Here is an 11,044-nt window from a genome sequence, read left to right as displayed (position 1 = left end):
CTCAGGGAGGCAAGGGAATGTTTCGCCCCGCCCCTCTTCCCCCGCGCGGGCGTCACAGCTGCGGCTGGGAACAGTGGCGGCTGTCATAACTTTTTAAAGAGCTCCTATTGAGAGCTGGGGGAGCCAGAATGACCTCTCTCATGTGATGTAGGAGCGGCAACACCGCTAGGACATCACACGCAAGAGGTGGAATTTGCCCCTATGAGTCCAAGGCCACCACCCCGGGGCTCAGGGAGGCAAGGGAACATTTTGCCCCGCCCCTCCCCCCAGCACAGGCATCGCAGCTGCCGCAGAGAACAGCGGAGGCGGCCATAACTTTTTAAAGAGCTCCTATCGAGAGCTGGGGGAGCCAGAAGGACATCACACGCGAGAGGTGGAATTTGCCCCTACGAGTCCAGGGCCACCACCCTGGGGCTCAGGGAGGCAAGGGAATGTTTCACCCCACCCCTCTCCCCCGCGTGGGTGTCGCAACTGTCACCGAGAACAGCAACGGCGGCCATAACTTTTTAAAGAACCCCTCTCGAGAGCTGGGGGAGCCAGAATGACTCAGGGAGGCAAGGAAATGTTCCCCCCCCCAAGCGCGCATCGCAGCTGCCGAGAACAGCGACAGCGGCCATAGCTTTTTAAAGAGCCCCTCCCGAGAGCTGGGGGAGCCAGAATAACCTCTCATGTGTGATGTCAGAGCGGCATCACATGCGATAGGTGGAATTTGCCCCTACAAGTCCAAGGCCACCACCCCGGGGCTCAGGAAGTCAGGAGAATGTTCCCCCCCCCACGTCGTAGGTGACCCCGAGAACAGCGGCGGCGGCCATAAATTTTTAAGGAGCCCCGAAGGAGAGCTGGGGGAGCCAGAATGACCTCTCGAGCGAGAGGTGGAATTTGCCCCTACGAGTTCAAGGCCGCCACCCTGGGGCTCAGGGAGGCGGGGAATGTTTCGCCTCCCCCACTGTGTCCCAACTGATGGCTGGTGGGAGCAGGGGGCGAGGCTTATGTGCCCTCCCCCTGGGCTCCTGACTGGCGGATGGGTGCTCCGGTGCGCTCTGGCAGGAACCGAGGCCTGCTCTTACTCATTACAAAATTGTCACTTCGTTTCTGACGGCAGTATGCTAAAACAACCATCTGGACAGAACTTCAGAAGAACAATCGTGGATATTTCTTTGAAACGCACAATAACTTATTTATGAGTCAACCCTGGCATTTGCACAATACTAAAGAAAAACTTCTGTGCTTCATCAGAACACCTGCAGTGCTTTCTGCATGGAATCTAGATTGGCACAAACCATGTGAGCAAACCCTGGGGCACATTGACGGAGCAGCACAGTGATGTCTCATTTCTCGTGCTGAGCAGAAGGTTAATGTATTCTCTACAGAAGGTTTAATCTTGTCACCCCAATAGCTGATAGACAGTTTAGTTACTTGGGGATTAGATATTACTAACTGAATCCTTAAACTAATACAGAAAAGTTTAGAAGTCAAAAAGGGGGAGGGGAGTGATTTATCAAAACCAAACTGGAACACTCACTATTTCAATGCCAACTTAGTCTGCTAAGTCAAAGCATAAATAAATAACAGCTTGAATTCTGGAGAAATGTCACTTACTTGGGTATGATCCTGTCAAAGTTAAGCAGTTGTAAGTTTCACCGATTTCAGTGGGAAATATTTAAATATGGAATTGACTTTTCTATTGAAGTAAATGGCATATGAAATTGCATCCCTTTTCCTGGATCCTGTGTGATTTGTGAAGCCAGGCTTCAGAATTCACTACTGTTGCTTATGTAAAGTGTTTGTTGTGCACTTTTTAGGAAAGGCCATTTGACTCGGGCCAAGTATGTCAAAGGCTGAGAGAGATTTTAAACAGGAGCAAACAGCAGGATTCATGGGCTGGATGGAGAAGAAATATTTCACATCTTGCAAAAATAAATCACAGAACTGCCGGTCTGGCAAGAATGATCTGCATACCAAAGCCGTCCACTGAAGCACGTTCCTTCTTCACTAAACATTCCTAACACATTAGGCAAGAAACTGGCCAAATCCAGCCTGAAGAAACCTGCCGGCTCAACTACCCCCCAATTCTAACTGGGGTAGTTAGTCTTTCAAGTAGCAGCTATTTGTGCAGCCAACGCTGTTATGTTTGTGACCCACCTGCTGGTAGCTAGACTCTGAAGCCAACGATGGCTTAGTAAGAGTTACTACCTGAAGCCACCCTCATTGCTTTCCCTTATTTGTCTCCCCCCCTCCTTGCCAAGAAGCTGAAGCAGCTAACACTCCTAGTTCCCCAGGTCGCAACACAATACAGCAAGCTGTGCATGACCATCAGAGCATATGTGGCTTGCTGTGCTATGCTCTGAACAGACCTGAGGAATGGAGATGGATAGAGAACAGACCATTCGCTGCTCCAGCTCCGGGGTAAGATGGTGGAGGTGGAGGCAGCAAAGCACAATGGATGAGAGAGTAGCGGCAGCAGAGGAGACAGAGACTGTGGCCTTCCAAAATCCATTGCCAGATGAGCCACTGCTTCACTTTGCGTAATATTCCTGGCAGCCCTGCCTGAACCTTTAACACAAGGGAAATAATACAGGTAATAGAAATGGGAATCACATATGCAGAGCTTTGGCACCTTTCAACCTCATTTTTCCCCCTTCTTTTCCTGAACAAACAGCCTGGAATAACTTTACCGGCAGCATTAAGCTCCATCTCCAGTCTTCCTTGTGAGTAGCTGAGAGGCTGTTCGGCCTTGTTATTGGGTTGTGGGGTTTTTTTTGGGGGGGGGGAGACAGAGTTTGTAATTTTTTTCCCCCTTCTAGATACTTAACTCTGATCAGAACTGACCTCCCCCACCCCAGGGTATTGTTAGCACCGTCACTTTGTCCTTTTTTCTTACTGAAGTTAACTACAACATGGGGCCAGCTATTTCAATCTAGAAAATGGTATGCAGGAGTTAACCTCCCTGCCCTACAGCTTTTAAGAAGATAACTGTGTTGGGGGACCAGTACAGATCCACAGTACAGATCCACAACATAGCCTGCTGGTCAAACAGCAGTCCCAACTCTCCCAGAGCCTCTTTCTAGCTCCTGTTGTATTTATTTCCACAACGGGCCTTATTTCTAGTTTAGCATAAGACAATATATGCACGCAGAAATCTATTTTTAAGACAGTGTTATACAGATGATTCAATATTTAGAATAGCCCTTGGTTCGAAAGAAGGCATCTACTGCTTTTGAATAAATGAGGGGCCTTCTCATAGTTAAGAATGGAGGGTTCATCAAACACAATGTAGGCTCTGACCCAGTAAAGAGTCAATCTGTGTGAAGAACAAAGCAGTCAGTAGTCTCTGCTGCAGGAGGTTAGAATTCCAGACTAGGACTGGGCTTAAATGTCAACTATAGAACATCACTGGAAAGACCAGGGGCCAGTCACTCTCTCACCTTAACCTACCTCACAGGACTGTTGTGAGGATGGAACAGAGAACTATGTACACACACCAAGCTCCTTGGAAGGTGAAACTGTGATGACTGATGTGCAGGCATGGAGAAAAATCCTTACTCAGCAAGCCATACATATGCTGAAGAGACCTAGGCTTTCAATTGACATATGGAAACAGCCCCTGTCCTGATACCCACAGGAACATCAGTGAACGATGTCCTGGCTCTGGATTCATGCAGCCATCTCCTGCTTTCTCATACATTGAAAAGACAGAATACAGGGCAGGCACCAATGTTCCCTCTAAGCTGTGGGGTCTTGTGAGCAAAACTTCTACTTTGTGAGCTACTGGCATTGAAGTTGTGAGCGAGTGATTTGGCTACTGCACAGATTAGTTTACTCTGGAGCCATCCTTCCTGAGCTAAGACAAAAATGTGTGAGCCAGAAGCTAAAAAACTGTGAGCTAGCTCACATTAACTCAGCTTAGAGGGAATACTGGCAGGCACCATTTAAAACCATGATGATTTGATTGCTGTGGATTGTGAACAGTAAGGTGTGGTTGATTTCTGCAAGATGTGCAATCCTAAACAGTTATACCCTTCTTTGGACTGCACGCACGGCACATCTCTTAATTATTTGCATTCAGCAAGAATTCCGAGACAGAGCTGTTGACTGTGTCACCTGTAACGCTACCGAACCATCTGGCAGCCAATCCTTAGACTTCTCTCGGATGACAAGGCAGCGCTACAAGCACCTCTTGTGTTGCGGAAGGGGTTCAGAGTTTTGCGCTTGTCTCATCTCAAAGCCCCCGGAACAAGGAGGGAAGTAATGAATGTCACACACATGGTGCAACAGCTGGAGCACTAGACCCAAGAGGCCCAAGAGGCCTCACCCCGTCTGGGAAGCACTCATGAAGGCTCCTTACAACCTTGTCTGAACCCTGGCCTGTTTCAAGGTCCCTGCTTCCCAGTGCTAGGCAGCATTCACAACGGCACTTGGACTTTCCAGAACATTTCCGCTGCCTCACTAAGCTTGTGACTTACGGCTAAATGGGAGGAGGGGGAGACAGGAGTTTTGGCCCTTCTCAAGCCAGCGTCAGGAATGGGCATTACCCCAAGGCTCCCACATCCAAGCCCAGTGCCATGCCCACTGAGCCACATCGTCCCACAATAATAGATCCTTCTTTCTTTCAAAACAAATATCCAGGACACACGCTATTGTCTCAGTTTCCCCAGTGATGGATCAATAAATACAAAGCTCTAAAAGCAGTAAGAGAATTGAGGCAAAACTCCCTGATACTTTTATGCAGGACAACTGTTCCTGGTGGAAGAACACACTGAAAATACAAATGGACTGTAGTTATCTGCTGCCCCCATCAGGCAATCCCGATCATCAGAAATACTTCTAAACAGCTGGTTCTTTTGGGTACAACCAACCCAGACTGTTTCTATTACTGTACACGGTGACACATTAGGAAACAGAGTCCTGCTAAGCATTGGGACAAATACTGGGTGCTGGGGATGATGGCTGACGTGTCAGTGGACTCTGGGCACTTACGGAAAAGAGCTTTCCTTGGGAAGTCTTAGCAGCTGGTCAGATAAGCACTGCTACTGAGGGCAGAAGTCCTCTTTTCACACCCCAGCTGGGTTTGCTCTGGCTAACAATGGGTTAAACTTACAGGGAAGACAAAAGGCAAGACAGAGGGTGCAACAGCACATTACATTCTTCACGCTTAAAGGCAATACTCCCAATGCTGGGGGAGGGGATGTCTGAAGGACTGTGACTTAGTGACAGCTCTGTTTACTGATGTTTTCCTGGGCACCTGACCACCACCCCCTATAGATGGAAAGCCTGAACACCAGGTCGTGACGTCACAGCAATGGCGGCGAAGGTAGTCATAACATTCCCTGTGTGGTTATGTGGGGCTTCTACAAACAGGGCATCAACACCCACTGGTTAATCCAACAGGGGAAAAAGAGGCGCACAAGGCCTTTTACACTATTAGTCTCAAGGTTCTTTTCTATTTGCTTTTTGTTTACAAAAATCCTGGTCTACCTTTCCATGCATGTCTTTGGTGGGCGAAGACAGGCAGATAAAGATGTTTAACTGCTGTTTTATTTTCTGCTCTTGATTTTCAGCGCTGATTGGTTGTTTTTAATGGTTATTTTTGTTACACTTCAGGATTACACAGGCCGAGTTCAGACTGGCAGTTTGGCCCGATATAGGCAAGTTTCAGAAATGTTTCTCGAATGGATTAAAGGGGCCATTCACACAGGCACAGCTGTCCGGCGTTCCCCAGCCGTACTCAGCCCGTCTTGTAATGCTTCCCTCCCGAGTTTAAAAAGTACCTGGTGAAAGTGGCAGCAAACCCTGGAGAGCGCGTTCATCCCGCTTCCCCGAAGTGTGAACACCGAAAGCCGCAATTGCTGATGTGCATATCCCCAGATTACCAAAAAGAAAGCCGTGTCTTACAGCAGGGCCTCCACCAGGGGCAGGCCAACAGTGCGAACACTCCCTTGCGCCTCCTCCCCAGTATGCTCCCGCACCAGTCGGTGCAGTGTGACCGGGAATACCCGGAACACGTTGTTTCGGGTCTTTTTTGCCACGACTCCCTCGCGCTTCAAACTGCCAGTCTGAACTCAGCCACAGAGTGCTATTTTAAGATTATGTGAGCCACCTCAAATGGTGGGAGCTGGTTGGAATTTTTTTTTAAACTACTTGTAGTATATTAACAAAATGCAGAACAGAATGATGGTACAGGACAAAGACTAGTTTCTGGGAAGGAGAGAAACCCACTCTAGTCAATGCATATTTTTCACAGCCATGCTACACCCCTTATCTGAAAAATCTGACAAATGAAAAATGATACATAAAAATAGTACCCTTATCTGAAATAAATGCAATGGCAAATCTCTGCACTTTCACTGACAGGAACAAGGAAATGCATTCAGTTCACCAAGATTGCTTTATTATTTTGTCTGAAACCCAGCAAGAGAAAGCTACCGAAATAAAAAAAATGTAAGGGGTAACAACTGGTTCCTTCTGTACATGTTCTTTCGTAAATGCAGGGGACAAGGAGGATGGCAAAATAATTTTTAGAAGCTGAAATAACTGCTGTATCTGTCGTTAACAGCTGCTCTGGTGTTTTTGTAATTTCACACTGTCTTTTGTACTTGTGGTTTCCACCCAAAAAAAAAGCAATGAGCTCTTGGTCCCTCTCCTCCCAAAACAGCCATCCTGCATGGGAAATGAATTCAAACCAGTTACTCATCACAGCTCCCATTTTCAATCATGTCAGTTGAAATGTAGTGCAATTCATCACTGAGGTTATCTTTTTTTTTTTTTTAATAGAGAAGAAATGACAAGTTGGCATTTAGCATCCCAGTTCCTTGGCACTCAATAATATAAGCATCCTTGGATGATTCTTCATCTTCTGATTTTGTCACCGTAAACTTGGCCTGCAACAAAGTTATTTGAAACTGTCACCACATAGCATTACAATTATTTGAGAACTCATTCTAAGACATCTTGATGAGCAGTAAGGTAAAGGTTTCCTTTGCTCGAAAGCCAGTCGAGTCTGACTCTAGGGTTGCGGTGCTCATCTCCGTTTCACTGTCCGAAGACATTTCCATGGTCATGTGGCTGGCATGACTAAACACCGAGGCGCACGGAACGCTGTTACCTTCCCACCGAAGCAGTACCTATTTATCTACTTGCAATTTCTTGCTTAACTGCTGAACTACCGACCTTCCACAGCCTGCAGTTCAGCATCTTAACTACCTGAGCCACCGCAGCTCCTTCTGCTGAGCAGTAGGCAAGAGTTAAAAATATTAAAACTCTAAAAACAGAACATAAAAAATTGACATAACAAAATCCACTGTGAATAGTTTGATTTTAAGATTTATATATCTGGAATATGGATTTATCTCTTTTCTGCCCCTGCACTTGAGGAGGTCCATCTACCCCAATATAGTGCACATCTCACAAAAACAACATAACAAAATCCACTGTGAATAGTTTGATTTTAAGATTTATATATCTGGAATATGGATTTATCTGCCACTGCACATCTCACAAAAACATTACAAAAATGGAAAAGAAGCACCAGTACATTCAGGCACTAATGCTCAGGCCTCAGAGACTTTATTCCATAGCTGCAATAGCTGTACTGAAGAATCATAATCCCAGCACTAAACTAGACAAAGGCCAAACTTGGGACTGACTTGCCGGTGGACTTAAATATATATATGTACTCACCTTTGTCAGCAGTTCTGCAAAGTGTATAGGACTTAAATATACATGTACTCACCTTTGTCAGCAGTTCTGCAAAGTGTATAGCAGTTTGCGTGTGAAGGGTAATGGGTCCAGTTTTCACTCTAGAGACCCCGTTTGCTAAAGCCATGAAAATTATCAGCTTCAAAGGGGGGAGGGGGGGAAATGAAGAATAATCACTTCAGTGACACTATATTACTCTCCAGACAGCTAAAGAAAGTCAAACCAACATTCCTTGTCTATGAGCCACTGAGGATCAACCAGACATGACAGCATCCTCATGACCACAAAGGCCCGATCCTAATCAGGCATGAAACACAGCAGTCTGAGGCACTCTTGCTCCCCCCTCTGCGCCTTAACAAGTATCGAAGTGGCCATACACCCCTCCCCCACAGCTGCTTCCACTCTAGAAAAAGCACAGAGATGTGGAACAAGAGCTCCGTGGGCCCAATCAGGCCCTCAGAGCATTTTTAAATGACTTTAAAATGGTGGTGGCATCCTTGTGATGGCCATGACGATGCCGTCACATCTAATTTGGCCCTCACACTTGTGTCATCTCTATTAATTCCATCCATCCATTCCTATTTATAGGAAGTGCCTTCCCTGAAGGAGTGGTGCACGTAAATAATAACAGAACATCATTTAAAAATCCAGGAAGTGATTGAAGTCCACACACATTTACCAGTTTAACCTAGTATTCCAAGAAGATAGAATCCAGTGGGCAGCCATATTGGTCTGAAGCAGCAGATTTCATTGTATCTGAAGAAATGTGCGTGCACATGAAAGCTCACACCTTGAATAAAACTTTGTTGATCTTTAAGGTACCACTGGACTCTAACTTTCTTCTAGTATTCCAAGCTTAGACCTACATCATATTTCAAAGGGAAAATGTCCCCAAGAGTGATTCAAAATGTTTCTCTGTGTGTCCTTGCTTATCTGAATGTAGTTCATAGCTAGGGTACTTTTGATTAATCGTATAAACTATGATGACAAAGTGGGGAGGAAGCTGTCTCTTTGGCATGTTGTGCTCTAGCTGCTTTGCATTAGCCACAGATTTCAGCATCTCAACAATCAAAGATTTCAGTTTCTTTAAAAGGCACAATTCTAGTCCTTATGGCTGCAACGCAGGCATGAAAGTATGTATTAAAAGCTAGATGAACTCTCAGAAACCAGAGAAGAGGTTGAATATGGTAATGAGAGACAGCATAAATAACCTACCTTAGCTCCCTGCCATCTAGGAAGGGAGGAATAAATTATGCAAATCTTAATTGGCATAATATATACATGTTCCAGAAACTGGCTTTGTTTGGAGTTAGGATTTTTTTTGTTTAGAATATGCATAGCCATGGTTATAGATCAAAAATGCATATTTTATCCACTTATTTGTGCCCATAAAGTAAAATAAAAGCAGTTCATATGCTGGTGTAATATGCTCCCAAAATGCCAATCTGTGAGAAGAGAATTAATGATTCTTCTGATTTCCCTTTGCAATTTTTAATAAGTGAGAGAACTGCTGTATTTATTTATTTGGAAAATATCTACACTGCCTCCCCAAGGAACCTGCCTGAGGCAATTTACAAAACAAAATAAAATGAAGCCATAAAACCTCATAATACTTATGAATACCCAGCATTAAAACCCAACCAAAGCATAAAACACAGGGCACTTTAAAATGAGATTTAGATATTTCCCAGGCTCCAATTCTTACCTGGTCTTGCAGATAATCATCCACAGCTCCTCCATGTCGAAGGTTTCCAAGCAACATCTCAGCAGCTTCAATTCCAACTTTGTCAGAGGATTTACCTGAGTGAAAAAAAGTGCACGGAAATTTAGCCAAGCTCCAAAGCATGACTGCCTCTTTAACAAATTAAAACTTTAACAGCAGGCTACAACTTCATGCTATTTTTAAAATAGCTGAGGTTTCTTCAGAAGGACCTGGAGGGGAGGGGAAGACACAGCTGGTAGACACAATCTTGCGCCTCCACAACATGTAGTATCTACATATACAGAAGTTTGTCTTAACTGGGCCCACATCTTCAGCTGGAGACAGAGGAGGAGGGCTGTACATGTGACAAAAAGACTACGATCTACAATAGCCATTTCACACATCACAGTTACTATGTGAGAATAGCAATCCTGTGAACTGGACATATATTAGGAAAGAAACCTCATGGAATTTTACTGACCACTGTTATGAAATCATAGCTGCCTGGATAAGGAAAACATGGATAAGGAAAAGACGTCACCATTAAATATATTAAAGATCTTCATCAGAAATAGCATAATTCTCACCTCTTTTACCGAGTGATGAACCGGCTAGTAAACAGCCTGTAGAAGTCTCTGCAACAATGCTAAACACAAGGGAGGGGGAAAGTTGTTATAGATCAAGACATGTATGTACAGGACATACCCCATGCTAGTCACTGGGGGGAAAAACCAAGACACGAGGGTAAAACCTGACAGTGCGTAATCAATCAACTCCTCTTAAAAGTCAAAGGCCATAATCCAACAAAGAATTTAAGGTAGCTTTTGTATGGGGGCAATTCTCTGCTGCAATTGCTGCTGTGCATAGAAAGGCAACTTCAGTGGCAAAGATGCTTCCACACAGAAATTACTCTATGCTCTCCCCTCCCACCTGGCTTTTTGCCCCAATATATACATTTTATATATATCTATATCTCTATATGGAGCTGCGGTGGCTCAAGTGGTTAAGACGCTGAACTGCAGGCTGTGGATGGTCAGTAGTTCAGCAGTTCAAGACTCGGGTGCCGCAAGACGGGGTGAGCTCCTGTCTCTAGTTCCAGCTCCTGCCAACCTAGCAGTTCAAAAGCAAGAAATTGCAAGTAGATAAATAGGGACCACTTCGGTGGGAAGGTAACAGCGTTCCGTGCACCTTGGTGTTTAGTCATGCCGGCCACATGACCACGGAAACGTCTTCGGACAGCGCTGGCTCTTCGGCTTTGAAACGGAGATGAGCACCGCAACCCTAGAGTCGGATTCGACTGGCTTTCGAGCAAGGGAACCTTTACCTTTACCTTTATATCTCTATATATGTGGTGAGGATTTTGATTTTTTTTAAATATAAAGCCTACCAGTGGTGAAGGGAAAATGGCAACAAATGCAGTGCTGGATGTGAGTGGGGAGGTGCAGAAATCCGTACCTTTCCTTCCACACTTTCCTAAACCCACTTTGAATATGACCTTCTAGGAAAAAGCATACCAAAGCATGTTTGGGAAAAACCTGCAACAGAGTCTGGGAAAATCTGGAAAGTCAGTGGAAGTAGAACAATGTCACGAGGAAGCTCAGTTTAAATTTGCTGTAATCGGCCGGGGGGGGGGGGTTCACCCCCATG

The 11,044-nt window shown here is 45.3% G+C and overlaps 1 protein-coding gene across 1 annotated transcript in view; it reads right to left on the bottom strand.

Moving 5' to 3' along the window:
• Positions 1-6,381: 6,381 nt before the first annotated feature.
• Positions 6,382-11,044, bottom strand: part of RTCA (RNA 3'-terminal phosphate cyclase) — a 21,332-nt gene continuing 16,669 nt past the window's right edge. Inside the window, exons 8-11 of the mRNA XM_015413337.1 lie at positions 9,985-10,043; positions 9,401-9,495; positions 7,730-7,834; positions 6,382-6,878 (exon numbers count right to left, since the gene is read on the bottom strand). Of these exons, the coding sequence (XP_015268823.1) occupies positions 6,765-6,878; positions 7,730-7,834; positions 9,401-9,495; positions 9,985-10,043 (373 nt within the window). The 3' untranslated portion in view covers positions 6,382-6,764. The remainder of the gene's footprint in view (positions 6,879-7,729; positions 7,835-9,400; positions 9,496-9,984; positions 10,044-11,044) is intronic.

Source organism: Gekko japonicus, unplaced genomic scaffold (assembly GCF_001447785.1).
Source record: "Gekko japonicus isolate JY-2015 unplaced genomic scaffold, Gekko_japonicus_V1.1 scaffold70, whole genome shotgun sequence".
In the NCBI taxonomy this organism is placed as follows: Eukaryota; Metazoa; Chordata; class Lepidosauria; order Squamata; family Gekkonidae; genus Gekko; species Gekko japonicus.
Note: the sequence above shows the minus strand (reverse complement) of the source record. Positions and strands in the feature narration are given on the sequence as shown.